The 22,063-nt window shown below is 40.7% G+C and overlaps 1 protein-coding gene across 23 annotated transcripts in view; it reads right to left on the reverse strand.

Annotated features, from left to right (window-relative positions):
• The window catches only part of Ltbp1 (latent transforming growth factor beta binding protein 1), a 395,618-nt gene that overhangs the window by 49,924 nt on the left and 323,631 nt on the right, over positions 1–22,063 (reverse strand). For all 23 annotated transcript variants that reach the window (XM_087554460.1, XM_087554459.1, XM_087554462.1 and 20 more), the window contains 2 exon segments: positions 20,657–20,779; positions 14,565–14,690 (listed from right to left, as the gene is read on the reverse strand). In XM_087554460.1, coding sequence (XP_087410586.1) covers positions 14,565–14,690; positions 20,657–20,779 — 249 coding nt within the window.

Below are 22,063 nucleotides of genomic sequence, written 5' to 3' on the forward strand. Positions count from 1 at the left end.
AAAACCAATCTTAAAATCACAAATGTAATCCTGATAATTCAGCCCAGTGGTTCTCAACCTTCCTAATATTCTGCCTCTTTAATATAGTTCCTCATGTAGTAACCCCCCAACCATAAAATTACTTCATTGCTACTTTATAACTATAGTTTTGCTACTAAAGAATCATAATGTAAATATCTGATATGCACATGGTCTTAGGCAACCCTATGAAAGGGTCATTTGACCCTCAAAGGGGTCATGACCGACAGACTGAGAACATCTGATCTAACCCAAAAAGGTGGAAGGTTTCCTTGACTCTATATCTAATGCCCATGTCCTCTTGGTTTTATTTCTTGTTTATATCTCCATTCTCTTCTCTGTGCTCCAGCCTTGTCTGGGGTTTCACCATCTCATACCTAGCTTACTGCAATGGCCTCCTAACTTGAAGGTCTGTCATCCACTCAATAGGAAAACAGATTTATTACCCATGACAACAAAATATCTTAACTTCTCGAAATATTCAGTCAAGTAACTTTTCACTTAAATGTTGTGATTCGAATAGGATGTGTCTCCTTCTCTTAAGACTCACGTACTAAACTCTACACCCCAGCCCATGGTGCTACTTAGTAGGTTCTAGTAACTTGAGGGGATGGGCCTAGTTGGAGAAAATGAGTCACAAGCAAGGAAAGGTCCTTTTGAAAGTACTTTGCCATGTCTACTTCCGGTTTTGTTTCTCTGCTTCCTGTCTACCACAAGGTAAAAATCTCTTCCACTGCATGTTCCTGACCCGGTGATGTTCAGAAGCTCTGATGCCTGGAGCCAAGTGGCCATGCAACTCAGACACCATGAGCTAAAATTAATCTTTACTTCTTCAAGTTGGTTCTGTCCAGCATTCCATTGGTACAACACACACCTCTTCAGTGCTTCTCCACAGATAACGGTAAAAGGGGTTTTACAGTATGGCCTCTGAACTCATCCATACTTGGGTTCTAAAGTACTTGTTTTTCCAGCTGGCTCTCCTTCCCCTCCCTCCTCTCCCACCACTCGATGCTGAAGAACCAGCATTTCCCAGTAGGTATTCATTATTTTATGAAATAACAAAGAGCCTCTTTTCACCATATTCCCTCCCAAAGAACCACATTTCCCAGCCTCTGTACCAGTCAATCATGGCGTTTGATGTTCTTACACAAGCTGTTTCTGTCCCTTCCATTTTCGTTTCCTCTTGGACGCATCCTATGTCTGAGACTTTACCGAAGGGACTCAGGATAAGATCACCAATTTCTCAAACACAAAGACTCTTTCCTGGTCATCATCTTCACATCACACTGGCACAGCTTAAAAAAAACATCTGATTTTTTTAAGGTTTTTTTCCGTTGTTGGTTTCCTTTATTTTCCATCTTTTAAGCTTTGTCTCCATCTGTGGGTCACTCCTCAGTCCTAATTATTTGATGTGTACGCATTAACACTTCTCAAGCTCGGTCTTAGCTTATGTTCTGTTCTCACTCTATGCCACATCTTCATTCCTCATCCACTCTAACAGCTGCAAATGCCACCCACATCTGAGGACTGTCAGTTTATATCTCCAGCCTAGGCTTTCCGGAAAACCATGCCTGCTTTGATGCAACTGATACCAGACATGCCCACTCAGATATTTAATCCACAACTCTAGTTTAGCAGAATGCACTTAAATCACTCTTGATCTGCCTTGTTTCATCTTTTTGCCATGTCAGCAAATAGTGACAGCATATATCAGAATGGCAACACTTCTTCCCTGAGAAGAGACAAAGTAGACAAAAGCATGGTGCATTTAAAGACAAGGGGAGTACTTCAAAAGGATACAAAATTCAATCCATTATGAAGATCTGATAGTTCTATATTTAATTCTGTTGTCTGAGGAAATGCAAATTTTAAATTGGCAAACTAAAGTAAGAAGGTGACAAATTCCCAAAATAATAACAGAGGACTACATAATATCTCACCTCAACTATTTATACAATAAGCAGACAACAAAATATTAGATGTATAGATGATTTGAACAACACAATTTACAAACTAGCCCTAACTGATATAGATATGTTCAACTACCTAATACACATTTGATCCCAGGTCTATGTCCTATTGCTTTGATACAACATTCAAAACAAAAGTAACTTGGTAAGAAAAGATTCAGTTGTCCTAAAGATAGTCTATAGTCCATCACTGAGGGAAGTCAGGGCAGTAACTCAAGGCAACAGTTTGCTTGATAGAATAGAAGGAGAAGCCCTGGAGGAATTCTACTTACTGGTTTGCTCTCCACAGCTCACTGTATTTAAAAAAATACAGCTCAGGCCCACATGCTTAGTGGTAGCACTGCCTAAGTGGGCTTGGCCATCCTACAACAATCAAGAAAATGACCCACAAACATGCCTATAGGCAATATGACGAAGGCATTTCTTAGTTGAGGTTCCTCTTCCCAGATAATCCTATCTGTGTCAAGTTGACAAAAACTCCCCAGTACTGAATACAAGGAAAGTTTCCTGAAGTCAATGATTTCTTAGGCCATAACAGATTCAAAGACTAAAGTCAACTAGGGTGTGTTCTCTAGTGTATTAAGGTGCTAGAAAACAAAAGTGATTAGAATACTCCCAAAAGTCTGGGTCTTTAGCAACTTATGTCTAACAGTTCACCAATAGAAGGGCAATGGCAATGGTCTTCAGAATATTTTCTGGGTAATAAAATACGAACTATCAAGACTTCAAAGTCATTCTTAGGAGGAAATATATATGTATAAATACATGTATAGAAAAGACTGTTGAGAAGCCAGTGGTTTAAGGATGTATTTTAATAGCTGGAAAATGAAGACAAACACACCTACAGGAAGTAAACAGAAGTAGCAGGAAACATACAAGCAGAAAGCAAAGAATGAAGAAAAAAAAGCTGCTCCCCTGCAAAGACTGGTGCAAAGACTAGTTAGGAAGACTAACTGGTCAAAGTCATTGTCCAGACTTACACTATGCAAACAAAAAGAAAAGCACATTGCTGTACATCTGATAGAGAAGGCACCTATGATCATTTTTGTTCCAATGAACTTGAAAGTTTACCTAAAGTCAACGATTCCCTTGAAAAACAACTGACTAAAATTTTCATTGAAAGTGTATACATACAATTTTAGCTATTAAAATCCATCAAGTGAAACTAAAAAGATCACACACACACCACACACACACACACACACACACACACACACACACACTCCCAGCTATATTTGACCTCACTTATGAACTCATCTAAGAATTAAGACTAATTTTCGGTTAACTTTCCCAGAACCAACAAAAAAGACGATTGTATTAACTTTCTTGTTGTTGTAACAAAATATCTGATATTACTGTCTCGAAGACAGTAAAATTCTTTTAAGGTTGAGGTTTCAGCTCATCTAGCCCACTCATGCTTGGCTTCATAAGCTTGGCGAGAGCAACATAGTGGCAGGAGCATGTGCGGGGGAGGCTATTCATCTTATGGTGGTCAGAAAGCCGAAAAGGCAATACTGAAAGGGGCCAACACAAAACAGAGTCAGCAAAGACATGGCTTCAGTGACCTCTTTTCCCAGGTAGACTCAACATCCTTCATTTTCAAGAACTTTCAAAACATCATCATTAGCTGTGGACCACACCTTCAATGTGAGTCTCTTTCAGACACCTCACCTGCAAACCTTAACAGATATACTCTCAAACTCTATTTGAGCATAGAATAATCATGACTCCACAAATTCACAAGAATGTTAAGAGGAAGGACAATCAATAGTTATCCCTCTTTTTTTAATGGGTGCCAATACCAATATTCTGGACAAAAATGACTAATTTGATTACAGTGATAAATGAAAAGGACTCGCCATGATGATGGTTGGGTTTATTATTGCAACATGGCATATTTTCCTTAAAGAAAACTGAAGATGATCAGGTGAGTGACAGTGAGCCATCTTGGATTACACTGAAACCATGTGTGCAGAACAGTAGATTGACTACACAGAACCGGGAATCAGTTCTTGTTTAGTAGCTCATGCTGGCTTCGAACTCACAAATTCCCCTGCCTTTGACTCCCAGAAGTGGGGATTAAAGGCACTATACTATATTCTGCTGTCTCTAAGGACTCACAAGCTGTTCAACATTTGTCCTTATCAGGGAAGTAGGAAAGGACATTCTCCGCCATCTGTTTAACAGTGGGACTAACTAGACTTTGGAAGAAATCACACACCAATCACTGACAAGGTGTGGATCTGCAACTTTGCTGGCCCAGGTGCAAACTGGTATTCTCTAAACCTGGGTGATTATACCAGTTGTCAACTTGAGAGGTTCTAGAATCACCAAGGAGCCAAGCCTGTGGACATACCAGTGAGGGGTTATGTAGGTTAGGTTAACTAAAATGGGAAGGGCTAACTTAACTAGATATGGTAATGTTTCGTGGGCTAAGGTTCTAGGCTGAGCAAAAAGGAGAAAGTAAGCTGAGCACTAGCATTCATTGTTCTCTACTTCCTGAAGAGAGATGCAATGTGGCCAGCTGCCTCGAGTTCATGCCATGACTTCTCCTCCATGATGGGCAAGACCCCATGAACTGTAAACCATAATAAATACTTCCTTCTTCAAGTTGTGTCTTGTCAGGCATTTGGTAACCTCCACAAGAAAAATGATGAACCAAGAGACCACGCTTGAAATGACTCATGTGACAGCCAACATTGTAAGTACAGCATCTCCACACAATACACAGCAACGAAAATTAATATGCTGATATTTATAACAGAATATGTGTTTACAAATGCCAATGTTGAATACATGAAGAGAAAGATAAGTACATATTATGTAATTCCATTGATCGACTGCTGAAAACCAGGCAAAATAAACATCTGTTTGTTGGGGGGTTAGAAGGGACTGGGGTGGAGAAGAGTGGTAGGTATAAAAAATAAAGTAGACAAAGGGTATCATTACAATTATGTACTCTTTAAAACTATTTTTTATTTTATTCATGTATATGTGTGTGCTTGGCAGTGTATGGCATGTGTGTGTGGATACTTACAGAGGCCAGAGATAGCATCAGATCTCTTAAAGCTGGAGTTACAAGCATCTGTGAACTGCCTGATATGAGTGCTATGAATGCATAGTAACAGGCATTCTTAACCACTGAGCCATCTCTCAAGCCCCAATGCTGTACTTTTAAGTGTGCATTTTAATATAGGTCTTTTAAAAAGCTACTTGATATTGTACATTTCCTAGTTAGAGACAACGGGTTTCAGAAGCTCATTTCACTTCACCATTTCCCATGAGTACGGTATTGGGGCACACAACTTATATTTGACCGTGAAAGGGCTCTACCACAGTAACCTTGACCATTGCTTCTTTACTCATTGGAATCCATTCCAAAACCTGTTTTGTTTTATTTCAACCGTAAAATAGAGTTGAACTGTTTTTGTCTGCTTAAAAGAAAACAATCCAGAACAAGACTCCACATTTAATGCACTGCGTCTTGGGGCTCTAACTGCACTTCAGTAAGACCTACTGTATGTCACGGGGAGTGTGTGACAGGAGTTGCTCCCATCCCCAGTCAACTATGTGTTGTTCATATAGAAAATGATGGAGCAATGTTATGGAATGATTTTATCAGGGTCTTGATGAATATAATATTATGACTGTAGACATATATTCAGAATAGACAGAAGCCGTAATGTTCTAGGATGTGGGAGTTAGATACAATAAACATTCAAAAGGTAGCTCCTGTTTCCTAGGTTACTCATTTGGAGATGCTGAATCAGCACCTGAGAGTCACCTGCTCAGCCCGAGAGTGGCTTCCAACCCTAGGCCCTCCCCTACGCCACACACTCTTTCAGATATATAAAAGTAAACATAGGTGTGAAATGGTCTTTTACATAAAAGTAAAATGTAAAATTAATGAGGATTTTAACCTTGTGAGTTTTTATTTAAATATCCAAGAGTCCTAAATTTTAAGCATTTAAATCATCCCTCATTCTCATCCCCAGTAAAAACGAAGAAGAAGGATAAATAGCAGCTTATTTCTGTCTCAACCAAAGGAGGTCAGGAATGAGCATTCTCATGAATGAAGTCTTGCAAGGCTCACTTTAAAAAAAAAAAAAAACAGAAAGCACGCGTCAAGATTGCATTTCAAACCACAGTGACAAGCTCATTCCATGAATGACCAAGAGAGCAGGGGAAGTGGTCTGACCCTAATGGTTTTCCTCATGGAGGGAGCTTGCACAGCTCAAGCTGTGTATCTGGAAAGGTCATTTGTGTTATTAAATAGCTTGGAACGCACACACTTTGTGCTTGGCAAGGATCTTCCTGTTGGAGATCAGAGCTGCAGAGTGGAGCTAGGGGGCACAGCCTGGGGAAGCACAGGTTGGCCAGATGTCTGTCTGCATCCAACAAAACCTAGATATTTCATATAAAAAAATTAAAATTGAGTATAAGAGACAATGAAGAAAAATTACCTATAAAATAGGATGTTTTAATAACATAAGACTTTTGGTTTTGTCTATCGTAAGACAGCATCTCTCTCTGGCTTACCGAAAACTTGTGGAAATCCTGTATCAACCTCTAGAGTACTAAGATTATAGGTGTGTGAACTCTCATACCAACTTCTTTTTACACACACACATACACACAGAGAGAGAGAGAGAGAGAGAGAGAGAGAAAGAGAGAGAGAGAGAGAGAAAACCACCCGTATAGTGCATTGCCTGTGTTTCTCCAGGAGAAGTAAGACAATATATTTCTGAATGTGAAAGCACGTTTCCCATTTTCTTCCTATTTCTTTCCACCAAGTCTAAGATAATATCGTATAAAAAAGCTAGAAAAGTGATTGAAGGGGGTGGGGGGAAAGTGCATGAGAAGAAATTAGATTTGTTACATAAAAGTAACATTTCTTAAGATCTAGAAGAATAACATAAGAAGTTGTACATATTAGATCATTTTCTATCCTGTGTGCATTACAGGTTAAGAAATCATAAATTTATTATCATATAAAGGATAATCACAGAAAATGGAGACTTTAGGTCCCGCTGCAAACTATATGCACGCTGCTTAGAGAAAGTTCTCTCCGGAACACCAGAAAACGTCCTGCGCCTCGGCTCATATGTCCTCTCACGGCTCCCACAAGAGACAGAAGGTATGGAATAGGCATGTGCATTTTTATGTCATCCTAAGTTATAGCTGGAGTATTACTTTGTCTTAACTCCCGTATTAGCAAACATTTACGTCACCCCTGCATTCCTTTATAGCTTTACACCTTCATACTACCCTGCTATGAGAGCACAAAGGTGGGATTCTAAATTCTGAGTCACACTGTGCACTTGTTTCCCTATACCACAGCTTATGCTAAGCAGCCTGTGTGGACTAAGAAAGCCCTCGGCAGAGGCCAAGCATATTAAACCCCAGATTCATCTTTTTGACACGTAGGCCCCAGAGGCACCATAAAATTGGCCAAAGAAATTTCTTCTTCTTTTTTGCTACGCTAGTTTTTCTCTTTCTATATCCCGGTAGAAAGTTAAGAAGGATCGATCTTAAAACCACAGAAAATAAGACAGTACATCTCTAGAAATAATAGCCCCAGTGCTTCAGGGCGAGGAAGTGTAGTGCTGGCTGGAACCTCACTAGCGACGGAGACACAAAACAATTTGAAACGTGAAGCATCTAGAGGGTGAACGGGAAAGCTGAGTTGGCTATGCGGAATTCTCGGGGAACGTAGAAGGTGAAGGATTAAAGCCAGTCATAGAGAAACTAATTACTGTGCTCCAGGATACATGACTTTAACTTTGGAGATAGTAAATCATCAACGCATAGACCTAGGCCTGGAATTTGTTGATAATTTCACTCACAAACACATAACCTGTGTGATCCATATTCTGTAAGTGCCAGTTATATAAAATGAGCATGTTTTAAATGGTCCTGCTTCTGCATAACAAAGCAAACGAATGGCAGTGACTAAAGTATCATGCAAGACGCACGGATATAGTAATAATGACATAGCCATGGAGCATGCTGTGGGCCGGGCTCCACTCTGGGTTGATGGCCACCAACACAGAGCCAGCTCACACAGGTAGCACGTTCCTCACTATCCAGGGGAAATGAGGTGGTACTGCCTTAATGACTTACCCAGTCCACACAGCTAAGGAGGAGCAGGAGGTCCACTTCACACTCTCAGATGCCACAACGTAACTGACCAATCGCTTCTGTGTCTGACCGGTCCTCAGGACAGGCTTTACAGAAAAGGGGACACTTTGCAAGTGTGCATGACATGCTTGGCTTACGACCATCTCACTGCAAAGGTTTCCTAATGCAGCGTGAACTAAAGACAACCCTCTTTCCACCATTCATTCGCCAAATACCGACTATCCCCTAACGATTCCCAGTGGCATACACGCCACAGGGCGAACTGAAAACTGTCCTAAGAGTCTGTCCATAGTGGTGATAATAGCAACACACAAACATAGACTAGGGTGGTGATAATAGCAACACACAAACATAGACTAGGGTGGTAATGGGGGAAGAAAAGCAAAACACTGAAACAGGAATTCACATTCACTAAGGGTAAGGAAGTGTAGGAAAAGTGGTTCGAAAAGTGTTCTGGAAGGATACGGTACTCAGGTAAAGATCCCAGGAAGGGTGAGGATCTTTGCAGTCCTCATTAGTGCAATAAATGACCTCATAGTTGCAGCCCAAACCAATACCAACCAATGCCTAACCCATCCAGGGGTTTATTGTGAAGGTCAAATGAGGCAAAGGCATGGTGTACTTAGCATAGTGCCGGAGTCAGTGAGAACTCCATGAATGGCCGCTAGCCGCTGTGAATCCATGAATGGGACCACTCCTGTCCACTTGTGTGGAGAATTTGACATATTTACTGAAGTAACTGCTTCTAACATGACAGGCGAGGCAATACAATTTAGATCTGAAGTATGACAACACCATAAGAGACCCTCCCCTGGCTTAAAAAGACCTCTCCATGCAGACACCACGAAAAGAATTTGGTACCGGTCATGTGCCAAGCACATGTGTGTGGAAATCAATACCAGGTATGTGTTGTCCCCATTCACTGGCTTTGCTTTTTGACAATCTCATGTCTGTTATTTGGTTGCAAGGAAAGTGTGGACTTTATCAACAGATGATTTGCCTAATCTGGGCTTGGAAAAGGATAATAATAGATTCTAAAGATGTTGCGAAAGTTCTTGAAACTTCTGCTTCTATGATGAGTTTCTCTAGTGACTGTTAATACACAATCAAGTGACACATGGGGAAAATGGATTCTAGGTCTAAAGCTAGCTTATTCCATCAAAATTCCCTCAGTCCTCTCTCCCCCTAATGACTTACATATCCATTTTCATTCATGCTAGCTGAAGTGTATTCCCAGGAGGAAATGTGGACAGTAGCCCTTACAGATGAAACCCACGTTTTTACCAGGAATATTGTCTAAGCCTTTTGTTAAATTGTCTCTCCTTTTTTCATTAGTAAAGGTAAAAACACTCAAATTGTTTTCCCCCAGTAGATCTTATTCAGTTTCTAATCTTAAAATAATAATGATGATGATGATGATCATCCATTTGGCCAAACCTTCTGGCCAAGCAGCAAGATGTAATATATTTGGGGGTCAGAAATGCTGCTCTTTAGTGATGGATATGAAGTTCTACCTTTGTACCACAAAACTACGGGTATCCTGTGCTTGTCCTCAATAGGTTTACTTCCGATCTACACCGTGTGTAGAAAATGTACCTCAAGGTCAAACCCACAGCACATTTACTTCTGGTTCATTATTTTCTGGAGTGGAGCTATCCAATGATGACAAAGTTAACCACACTTCCCGAAATCACCCTTTCATTCACATTGTGTCACCATTATTGATATACTTCAAGAAGCCAAACGTCTGCGATAGGAAGATTTATATTCTGTGAAGGTTTATATTCTCTTTTCTGGATGAATATGTGAACCAGGAGTGACTTGTTACTAGTACCCAACAGGGGTCTCTATAGGTCTTCAATGGTAGGATTTAATTTTGTGGGCACTGAAGAGAAAACTCTAGACCTCCGAGTTCCAGCTAAATGCTGTAAGAAAACCCCTCTCTGTCTTGAGGATCTCAAATTTCCAATCAGGATCAGAACTGTCATGAAGACTAGGACGAGTTTGCCATCACTTACTCACTCTGGAATATCATTATGAGAATTCAGAAACAATAGCAGCATCATTATTGGTGAGGGTGGGAGCAGAGCAGTAGAATGAAGGATTAAAACAAAAGGCTTTGATCTTTTCTTTCCAACAGGGGAAAAACAGGCAATGGCAGAGAGACAAGCATCTGTTTTGAAAGCAGGATTTGCTTCCAAGAGTAGTTAGTTGTGGATTCCCAGTGAGGTTTTATTATTTCCATAGAATTTCTCTGTCCCAGCCTCTCCTACTCCCATTACAGAGGTGTGTTGCCTGGCATCATGGAGCCTGCACTGGGATCACTCAGCCAAAGCCCACACTTTACACAAAGGCTCATACTCAGTGTTGTGTGGCCTTGGTTTTAAGCCCTCTGGGGGGGAACAGAATTCGTGCCAGCAATAGGGCAAAGACCTTCTGCTCGTCACTTTGAACCTTTGACTATTTACGGATGGTGCTTTGCCGCACAGCAAAGACCAGCTTAAAATTAAGGGCATTGAATATGGATCTTTTACTCAAAGGTAAAATAACATTTTCTCATGTTCACTTATAGAAGCAGAGCAGCCAGTTCTGCCACCCTCCTTAGCATCTCACCAGCTTCCCCTCTGGCTCTAGACCTCATGGGTTCCTGAACTCAACTCCGCTTCTTTGATTTACAGCTTTATCACTTCCCAATGTCATGTATCGTTTACACTTGACTACTAGTTTATTGTCTCAGAAAATGGAGCTCTGTTTCGGGTAGTGGTCACGGAAGCTCCTCGGGTACTTTGGCTTGTCATTTGCACATAGTAGGCACTCACTGAAAGTTTTTTAAAGGAATAGAAATATAGGTTTGTGGTAGAGTGCTTACCTAGCATGTGTAAAGCCCTAAGTTTCATCCCCAGCAAATAAAATAAACAAATAGACAAACACACATTGTTTGTTGAATGAATTAATGAATGAAAATGTTATCTGAAGTATGAGATTTTATGAAGAGTTTACTGAACATGGCTAAGAGGCCCAATAAACAGAGCTGACCAATAGAGCAAAATAATGAAGGAAAAGATCCCTAAATTCTGTAATTCTCACCAGTGTTTTACTATGGTTGCTGGCTTCTTTCGATCCCGGTGGAACCAGTGTGTCCATTCTATCATGTGAGTCAGCTGGTGGGTACATGAGCTCCAATAACATGTGACATTCCCAAGCATTACAACACGAATTTTCAGTGAGCCTTGACGCATGGTAGGAATGTGGCCAGAGGCAGAGTGAGGCAAAGTCAGGGAGCAGGAGAGGCTTCTCCCCAGGGTCCCAGGCCAGTGTCTCTGCCCCTTTCCTACGCACACATGTTCTGCTATTGATGATGGAACCATTCGCTGAGCTGGCTAGTAAACACCGTGACAAAATAATGATTGTGCAAATATAATTCTACAATAATAATAATAATAATAATAATAATAATCTAAAGAGCAAAAGAATTAGGAATTTTAAAGTGAATGGATAGAGTAAAATGGGTTATAAAATGGTGATGTAAAGGAAATAAATTCATTATCATTTTCCACACAACACAAAACCTCTGCTTACATAGTGAACATGACTGAGAGACAACAGTGAGGGACAGGGGTACAAAGGGCCCTGTTCCCCTTGGGGTTTCCTAGTCTGACTCTGAGATTTATAATGTATTCATCACATGAGGTTATGAAGTTACTTATATATCCATAAAGTAAGGTTATGCCATATGATTTATACATAAATGAACAATATATCCTATAGAAGACACCCCTACTTAACCTTGATTTCCCCATCCTGCCATACAGGCACTGTATGGACAAGAACTGCCTGTTCGGTGCCTTTTGAGCAATGTCAGCTACTGTACAGGAATCCAGTAATACTTCAATGAATGACTGAAAATTAACTAATTCATCAGCTCGTCCTGCTCCCTATTCCACTGGAGCTTTGAATAACGTTCCACTTCCTGCTTGCAGATACCATAAACGGGGAAGGACTGGAGCTGCCCTCTTATCCACATAGACCTGGCCTTGCTGTTTCAATCATTTAAGACTGAATATTTGCCTCTTGAGAGTCAGTTAGTCATTAAGACAGACACTGACAACTGTCCAAGATCTGGGAGATGAGGCAAGGGCCCCACATTTTTGGCTATGCTAAGCCAACTTCTTTGTACTACCCATAGTTGCTTTACTCTGGTTGAAAGAAGTGTGTCACTTCCAGCAGCGACATGGCCTCAGCTGCTCACAAGGAAGCTGGTGAATAACGTAGACCAAGAGTGCCAACCACTGCTCAGCATTAATTCAAACACTATGCACACCAGCTGCATTGCCAAACCCTGATCACATGAGCTGGCTTTGTCCTATGCCACAGCCAGGGGTCATATGAGGACAGCACTATTGCCATAAGTTTCAGACTTGATCCAACAAAAGAAAACTTGGACCAATTCAGTGTATTGGATTAATCCCTAAAAACAAAATCCTTAAGGAACTTATTCAAGAAAAAAATTGACATGTTTAATAATTAGCTGTGTTATAATGATTAGCTGTACATCAGAGCTATATTCTAAAATTACCTTTTATGACTTGTAAAATGTCCAGTCTGGGGAATATGGAGGAATGGAGCAAGTGCAAGAGAGCCCAGCGACTTACAAAGCATTAGATGTTTTCTAAAAACCACATTTTTAAGGCCAGGCTCTTGCCAAGTAAATGACCAACCAAATTAGAGCTGCAACCAAATTAGAGCGATTATATAACTCCCAATTTGTAGAAATCAGTGTTTTAAAAGGTACAGGATGAGAGAAAAATGAGCACATCTAAAAGCAAATGCACACTGGTAACACTCGATCTGTTTGTTTGGAACAACAGCTTCATGGACGAGCATCTGAGGTGATCCACCCTTTTTAAGCACAGTGACCCAACCAGCAGTGGCAGTAACTCTGACCATGTCTCAGGGAAGGAGGACTTTACTGCCTATGATGAGTGAAGCAAAATAAGTAAGCCTGCATCTTTCTGGATATGTGGGGTTCTATGAATCTGCCCTATAGACTGTGGTGAGACAGTAGCTCTCTGGGCTCAGGGAAGAACTTGTGTACCCACAACAGCCTCAGAGCCCCACACATACACTTAACATAAAACACGAAGCCCAGAAGTCTGAGTTCCTTGTAAATCTCCCATCACCCACATCATGATGCTGCCTTCCTCCATTCCCCTACTTGGGATTCCTTCCAAACCCTCTACTCTGTTTGCTCCAGCTCCACCCTACACTATCTTTCTCCCCTCATAGCCAAATCTGCCCTCCATGTTTTGTCTGCTCAGCAGGAGAACAATTTCAACAATCTCCGTTTTATAAGATCAGTTTATTCCTCCCAATATAATAATTGGTTTCAGCTGAACCTGGACGCTGGTCCTCAGCCAGGCTCCACTGTAGTACTAGCAGCAAGAGAGCAGACACTTCCTGCTGCACTATTCTCTCAGAGCAAAGAATTGCTTAGGCCTGGAATAGAATATTTACAAGGCACGTTTTAAAAATGCAGTCGAGTGTCAATAACCCAGATCTTAAAAAAGGAAGAAGAAAAGATACAATGGACTCAGGATCATGGGAATCTTAGCTTACTTTTAAAACGGCTCAGACGAATTAGTCTACCATTTATCAAGCTATAATGTCATGGAGAGCATAAAACTAAGAACCAGTGTGGTAAGCTGCAAACATTCAGAGGCCACGTGAATTGGTGCGATCTAAATGTCTGACAGTCTAATAAACATTTGGAGAACATATACAATGTAGGCAAGTAAGGAAATGGATTAGCTTAGAGCAGTGCTTCTCAACCTGTGGGTTGTGATCCCTTTGACGAACCCCTATCTCTAAAAATATTTACATTACAATTAATAAGAGAAGCAAAATTAAGGTTATGAAGTAGCAATGGAAATAATTTTGTGGTTGGGGTCACCACAACACAAGGAATTATATTAAAGGGTTGCAGCATTAGGAAGGTTGAGAACTACTGGCTTAGAGGTAGGAAGAAGAGAGGCATAATATTGGATACTCTGTCCCCGATGGTACAGAGAAATCAACTAGGAAATTATGTTTTATACACAGAATAAACAAGATGGCCCACACAAAGGATAACTAAAACAGGAAATGCATCACAGTGTCTACCCAGAATGCTCAGCTCCATCAGACTTCACTCATTACTGTAGCCCAGAATGGGACCCACCTGTAGGTATTTTCACCCCTACGACCTCAGGTATTCTATTTGGAAATGCTGAAATGCTTGAGCTACGCTTTCAAGTACATGTCACCTTGATACACAGAACCTTGGGCCTTGAATTACAAGTATCTTTTTAAGTCTTAGGGTCTTGTTGCCTGTCTATAGAAAGCCACCTCTCAGCTTCTTCATGTCAGAGTTACAGGGTTTCTTATGGGTTTCCTTACCTTCACAAGTACGACCATCTGCAGAGATGGAGAACCCTTGTTCACAGACACAGTGGAATGAGCCTTGTGTGTTTAGACACTCCCCATGAGGTCCACAGAGTCCTGGCTGTGCACATTCATTAATGTCTGCAATTGAAAAGAGAGTTACAAACATTTGAAATGAGATCTGTTTTGTTTTCTTCTAATACCAGTCATACAGTAGGAAAAACCTGGTTTTGAAAGGAGTCGACTTTTCTTTTGTGACCCAACTATAGCATTTGTCTACGTAAGAGACCACAAGATGAGCTGAACTGTCAGAAGGGGCAATGGACTTAGGGGGCGTTCAACTGTGTCAACCTATAAAAATACCAATTCTCCAAGGTTCAAGTCAGAGTTGCCCCAGCTTTAGACATGCCATAACCTTGAGTAATATTAATAAATAATCTGAGAAACAGTTACCACTTGCTTCTCTGTCCTCTCCCACCACCCCCGAGCAGCTCTAATGGAGACTGTCACACCCGCTTCTCCATCCCCAGGATGTACAGTTCCTCAGGGCAAGGCCAGACATGCCCTGTATATAGTATTTAGCTCATAAATGCCACTCCATAAATATCTGCTGGTTATATTGGAAATAAACTTCAATCTATATTTCATGAAAAATGAGTAATGGAAATAAAAGGAAAAGAAGGCCAGACTTTGTGGTGATGGAATTAGTGAGGGTGAAGTGTTTACTGTAATGCTTAGCATACACGGAAAGGCCCAGAAGTGGCCTTATTATGAAGATGCAATAAACAGCTGGTGGCGTGGCATTTGTCCTTCACAGACCAGAGTGACAGAGGTGCTCTACGTACCCTTAACATGGGGAGTTAGAAAGCAAAATGTTCTTTCAAAGCAGTCCTAAATATGTTAGCCAAGTGTGTCCTCAATGAGGACAGCACGGGAACCCAGAGGCAGCTCACCTGTTCACAGTAGCACAGGCTCATGCAGTGGGTCCTGCACTGTGTACTCCTGCCAGGCTCACTTACGTGTGTCCCTCACCACTGTTTGCTCCTTGAGAAGATCAGGTTGTGTAAACCATGAGTTCCTTACCCTTCATGCTGTATATCAATAATGTCTTAAGTATTTACCCACCACAAAAGTAATATTACTACTCTACTGAGGGAACAGTAATTGGCTTGGGTTCTTTTAGGGAACTGACGATATGAAAGTGATGTGTCCTCAGCACTATCCAAGCAGGTCTCTTTCTATCTTCTTGAAGTTTCTTAGGGTCTCTTTTTCCTTTTACTAAAATGGCCCTCAATATTTCTTCTTAGAAGTTCATGTTTGTTTCAACCCTACTGTTTTCTGAATGCTCTCTATAAGCCGGGTGAAGAGGATGGGTCCCTGACAATTATGAACATCAGAATAAGCAGGACCCAGTAGAGGCCTGGCTTCGTGCTAGTGGCTTTTAGAGCATTGCTGAGCTACAACCTCACTCTACTCCTTAAAGCACCACCACTTTCAGGCCTCCTGGAGGCTCCTCTGCTTGTCCTGCTAATCTCTGTGTAGAATAACTCAAAACTACCGATTCATTGCTTTTCTTCCTTAGCTCTGAATTTTACATCTCTCTATCGCCACGTTAAGTTACATAGCTTGGCTTACCTACTGCTGAAGGAAAGAAAGAAAATCAGAGACCATCAAAGAAACAATCAGCAGCATAGAGACACATACAGAACAGGAGAAGGTCTTTTCAATTATATTCCACAGAGGGACTTAATACCTAGACCATATAAAGAGTTACAAAAATCAAACCAGAAACCAACAAAAATTTTTCCAGCAAAAAAAAAATGGGATAATAACCTGAATATGCAACAATATGATATGGAAACAAATATTTGGAAAAGCATTCAAAGCTTTTGTTCATGGGGAAAGGGGAGTACAAATTAAAATTGCTTCGAGGGTTCCATCTCATGTGTATCAGACATGCTGTCACCAAGGAAACAAAGGACAACAAAGGCTTCTGAGGATGAGGAGAAAGAGGAACCTTTATACATTGCTAGTGGAAGGATAAAATGGTGCAGTCACCATGGACATCAACCTGGGGGTTGATAGAAATATTAAATGATTCAGCTATACCACTACTGGGTATCTACCCAAAGGACTCTTACATCAATATACCACAGAAATACTTATACCTTCATATTTACTGCCACATTGTTCACAGCAGCTAGAAAATGGGACCGGCCGAGACATCCATCAATAGATGAATGGGTGAAAAAAAATATGGTCTATATAAATACAATGGAAATTTATTCAGCCATAAAGAAAAATGAAATCATGGCATTTGCAGGAAAATGGACAGAACTGGAAATCATTATGCTCAGAAAAATAAGCCAGACTCAGAATGACAAATACAGCATGCTCGTTCTCATATGGGGACTCTAGACCTTCATTTGTGTATATGTATACACATGTACATGTGGCAGCGTAAGTCATGGCCACAGGAGGGGAAAAAAATCTTAAAGGAAGGGGAGCAGAAAAACAAGCATAATTGGAGGCATATGACGTGAAAGCAGAAGAGACGTGGCCGGGGGCGGGGCAAACATGGGGGGCAGGGCAAACATGGGGGCGGGGCAAACATGGGGGCGGGGCAAACATGGGGGGTGGGGGGACAAGAAGGCCAGGGAGGAACATGGGGACCATGAAGCACACAGTATGTATGGAACCTCCGTGAGGAAACCCATTACTTTGTATGCACACTTCAAAAGTCAACATAAAATAAAAGAATAATTAGCAAAACTCAGTCCTATTTTCTTTAAGGTTCTTTTTCTCTTATCATTTTCGTATAGAGGACAAGGAAATGCAGCCCATTTGGTTCTTGCCTATTTCTTAGTATGATCTCAGGTTCTTCCTTTTCTAGAAGAACTCTGATTCTTCTTGTTCTTTCCCACCCACTGATAATCCATTACACTGACAATCTGAATCCTAACCTTTGTTTGGACTTCTGTTCCTCTCCCTCCAACCCAGAACCTAGTATCACCTCCAAAAGGTGGCCTGAGTGTTAATACCATACACATACGCATCTGCCAAGCCCTAAAGGCTCCCTAAGGCTTCCTTTTTGCCTTTACTCTATGGCTTGATGAAACCCTTTAAAAGCTACCAACACTTTGCAGCTCTGTGTGGTAAACACTGTACACAAATATTTTGTTTTCAAAGAAGTCATTGATTAACAAGGAACTGTCTAAAAAGTTTGACGACAGGAACTGAAGGCGAATTCCCAGACTTTTTTCCAGGAAACTGCTAAAAAGGAACAACACGAATATCTGGAGTTAGAGAAACATATGCGTTCAATTTGGACTGTACTTCTTGAAGCATTCATTTCTGAGCTATGCTGCTAGTAACTCTGAGCTGAAAGCCAGACTATATTTAAGTTGGATTTCTTTCATGGGTCCAGAATGCCATAGAAATTCACAGTTTGGCATGTGCAAGTCAAAACGTGAAAGTGAAGTGTGTTCTGAATCTCTTGCGTACCCTGCCACATTCCTGAAGAGACTATTAACATGGAATCTCCATATTGCCTGCACATCACCATTAGTTTCGTGGGACAAAGAAAAATCATAAGCACACTCCTGACTGAAAAAAAATCTTGACTTCAGAACACTAGGCCGGTCTGCCAGCGTTTACGCCTATCACACGGTTACTCAACAACGGCCCCTGGGTAGTGACTTTGCCATCCATTATATTTTCAGCATTAAAATGAGCTCTGAAACCCCGAGTCTCTCAACAGAGCACTGACGTAATCATGAGATTATGGGGGCAAAGTAGAAAGAACACAGAGCTGCCTCCAGTGACAGAGTGAAAGGGACCTCTCAAGGGGAGGTGAGCCTAATAGGAAATGAGCAATGGAACTGGTTCTTACACATCCCTTACACAGCACACTGCTTCAGAAATATCAGTGAGAAGGCCCTTGCCACCTAACCCGATGACCTGAGTTAGATCCCGGGACTTATATGGTGGAAGAAGAGAACTGATGATCTCTTGTCCTGTGAGACCTCCTCATGTGGACATGCGTAAGCATGTGCAAACACACACACACACACACACACACACACACACACACACACAAAACGGATTCAAATGTTATGATAAAAGAGAAATAAATGCCTGTCACATATTTGGACTCAAAGTTTTTCAAGCTGACCCATTCACTTATTCTGGAAAAGGGACCGTGACAGAGAGCCGAGTCAATTTATTAATGATTGATGGTCATTAACCACTATACTTTTGGAGTAGTCACATCTTTGAAAGTTGACCTCAAACCACAGACCGGAATTTTATGGACTGAGAGAACATGGGCAGTTAATGAGTCAGATGACTGAGCGACGTTAAATGATAAAATGTTCAGTATGAGCTCTTGGGCCATTTGTACCAAGACTTGGTTTTGCCTCTATTTAGCCAAAAGAAATTAGAAAAGAAAATATCAGTTTTCAGCCAAAAAGCTTATAATAAAAACCAGGATTCAAATTTCTTAGGTTTTTGGGGTTTTTTTTCTTTTCATCTCCTGGCATTTTTATATAAATCAAGATTAATTTTGTTTAAAGTTCTAAAATGGAAATATTTTGACAGAAACGTGTAATTTGAATGTTCCTTCTCCCCTGCATCAAATCCGAGCACATTTAGTTTCTACACTGGAAAAGCTTAACCCAATTTCAGCTATTGCATTATGATAGCAAAGAAATACCTAATAGCAAACAAGGTACACGAAGTGTATTTAAATCTGGGGACCAATGAGAAAATTAATTCTAAAAGACCTTGAGGTAAAGGCCCATGTCTTTCACAACTCTATGACACATTGGGGAACACAGCCAGTGACATACAAATAAAGTATTATATGACTCTAGTACCATATTTCAGAGAGAAAGCACCTTCTCTGTCACTGGTATATTATCTGGAATATATCACATAACCATATGAGGGGAGAGATCATTTGTGGAATCAATAGTAATAATAATAATAATAATAATAATAATATTCATATACTATCTTATTTATTGGTACTTTGAATATTATTCACAATTCTATAATGGCAGAGGAACATAAACATTTACTCATGCATCAGAAATAAACATATGAAAATGTAGATATAAGTATAAATTTTCAGTGGAAAATAGGCATGAATTCATTGTTCATTCATTCATCTATTTTCTTTAGTGATGGGAGTTGATCCCAGGGCCGCTCACATACTAGGCAAGTGCTTTACCGTTGAGCAATGTCTCCAGTGCCATGGACTTAGTAAGACTGGTGGGTGCTGGTAAACTTGTGGCAGCAGTAAGATGCATCTGAACACAGTGGACACGGGCTCTACCCCTAAGTCAAACAGTAAGTCACTCTGTTTCCCTGGAGCACAACCGTTTAACTTCAGTGTCTTCTTGTGTTACAAAAGTTGTAGGCTCAAATCTCAGCTCCACCCTTATCAGAGGAGCATGTTTCATTAGCGTCTGACTCTGTTAGCCACATACAAATGGGATATAAGGAAAATCACCATGTTGCTGTAAGAATTCAAAAAGATACCCAACAGTGAGCGCTCAGTTTAAGTTACTATGATGGTAAGTATTAAGACTTGGGTTGTATTACTGTGTTCTTATTAGCAACCGTGTCTACTATATTGCTGTCTGGGAGAATTAATGTTGATAAGGACTTTGGAAAATACTAATTTCTATGCTTCTTTATTTTAATTAAACCATTAATGAGCTTCTTTTGGAAGAGAGAAAGAAATGGTAGGCACTGGACAAAAACAGGCATCGCAAAAAGGACAAATTATTATCAAATGATAGACACAACCAAACTAAAAGATAATTGTGAATCAAGTACCAACAAGGCTGGCCAGCGGAAGACTCGGGAAAGCACAGGTGACCTCAGAATCACACAAAGTGAGAGTGCAAGCTTTGGTTAACCGAGAGTGGTTCCAAGCAAGACATGCCTATGCTTGCCCCAGACCTCAGAATCATACTTTCATAATAGAAAATGGCGTCAGTTACATAGGAACAAAGCAAGCAGAGAACCACAGATTATTGTCAGGAAGCAGGACAGAACTGAACGACGAAGTATGTAATAAAAGGGAAAGAGACACGTACCTTGACAGCCCTTATTGTCATTCAGCTGGAGTCCATCCGGGCACGTGCAGTCATAGGACCCTGCTGTATTGATGCAGTCACCTCCCTGGCAGACACTACTGTCCTCCAAGCATTCATTGATATCTGCAAGCCAGTGCACAAGTTAGGACCAAAAGAGCAACATAGGGAAGATTATACACGTTACATGTACATACACACATACAAACACATAATCACATAAACACACAACGTCTTTATAGTGCATGATTTCTAACTGATAGGTTTAAATAGATAGGATATTTTAAATGAAACATTTTGAAATAAGTTTTAGCTTTCCTGTGGCTTTGTTATTTTAAAGATGGAGTCTAGGTTGTTATGTAGGCCATTCTGAAATTTCAGATCTTCCTTCCTCAGCCCCCTGAGTGTAAAGGCCATCAGGATTTTAGGTTTGAATCGACACAGAAATAGGATACTTGAGATAGTGTCTAACTGTGCAGCCTAGACTGGCCCGGAACTCACAATCATCCTGTTTCTGACTCCTGAACACTATGTAGATGTTGTAAACATTAAATATAATTAACTGGGAGTGGAAGAGTCACAATTTTTTATTAAATAATAATTTACTTGTGTTCCTCCTAATAGAGAATACATAGTTTTTAAAGCACACGTTGCTAAGTATATCTTAAGCATGCTTAAGCCCCTCAAGATCCGGCTTGAAACTGCTTGGCAAGCTCCCCACACCAAGTGGAGCTGTTATTAAAAACAGAACTCCGAGTGCTGTTGTGTAAAAGAAAATAAAGCTAAATAAAATAAAACAGCAAAAAAGTAACATGTAAGACATCAAACTGCCTTATAAGTCCCAAAAATTTAACAGACGGATCATTACAAAATACAATTACCTGACCAAGGAGTGTTGCTAAGTTTAGAGGTGATACGAATTTAGAGAAAAGATATAAGGACAAGCGAAGGTCTTCCTAACAGAATTACTTGACGTCTCATCGGTAGAATGTGGATGGGGGAACCTTCGCAGGTGAAACCAGCTGGATGAGAATCCTAGTTAAGTCTTAGGGAGTCTCAAAAATAGGCTGCGTGGATTTTAGCAACTGTATACAGAGCGTATGTCCGACTGCAAGTGCTTGACTCTAAGGAACACTGAGTTGGTTCTGACTGCGGTGGTGTGAGCCCGTTTGGGTGAGGCAGAGACTCCCATCACGCAGATGTTTGTATCGCCATGGTAACTCCTCATCAGACATCATCACCCCTAACACACTCCCCTCACGACAACCCCCCTCTGCTGTGTCTGTGCAAGGCTTAAATAAGTAGTGTTCAAGAAAGCCGAGGAACAAAAGTTCCTCTATCTCCTAATGAATCTGGCATTTATGGCATCTCCTGCAGGTAGTTCTGACCGCCGCTAATGCGGAGGAGAAT

This window comes from Rattus norvegicus, chromosome 6 (assembly GCF_021556685.1).
Source record: "Rattus norvegicus strain SHRSP/BbbUtx chromosome 6, alternate assembly SHRSP_T2T, whole genome shotgun sequence".
Lineage (NCBI taxonomy): Eukaryota > Metazoa > Chordata > Mammalia > Rodentia > Muridae > Rattus > Rattus norvegicus.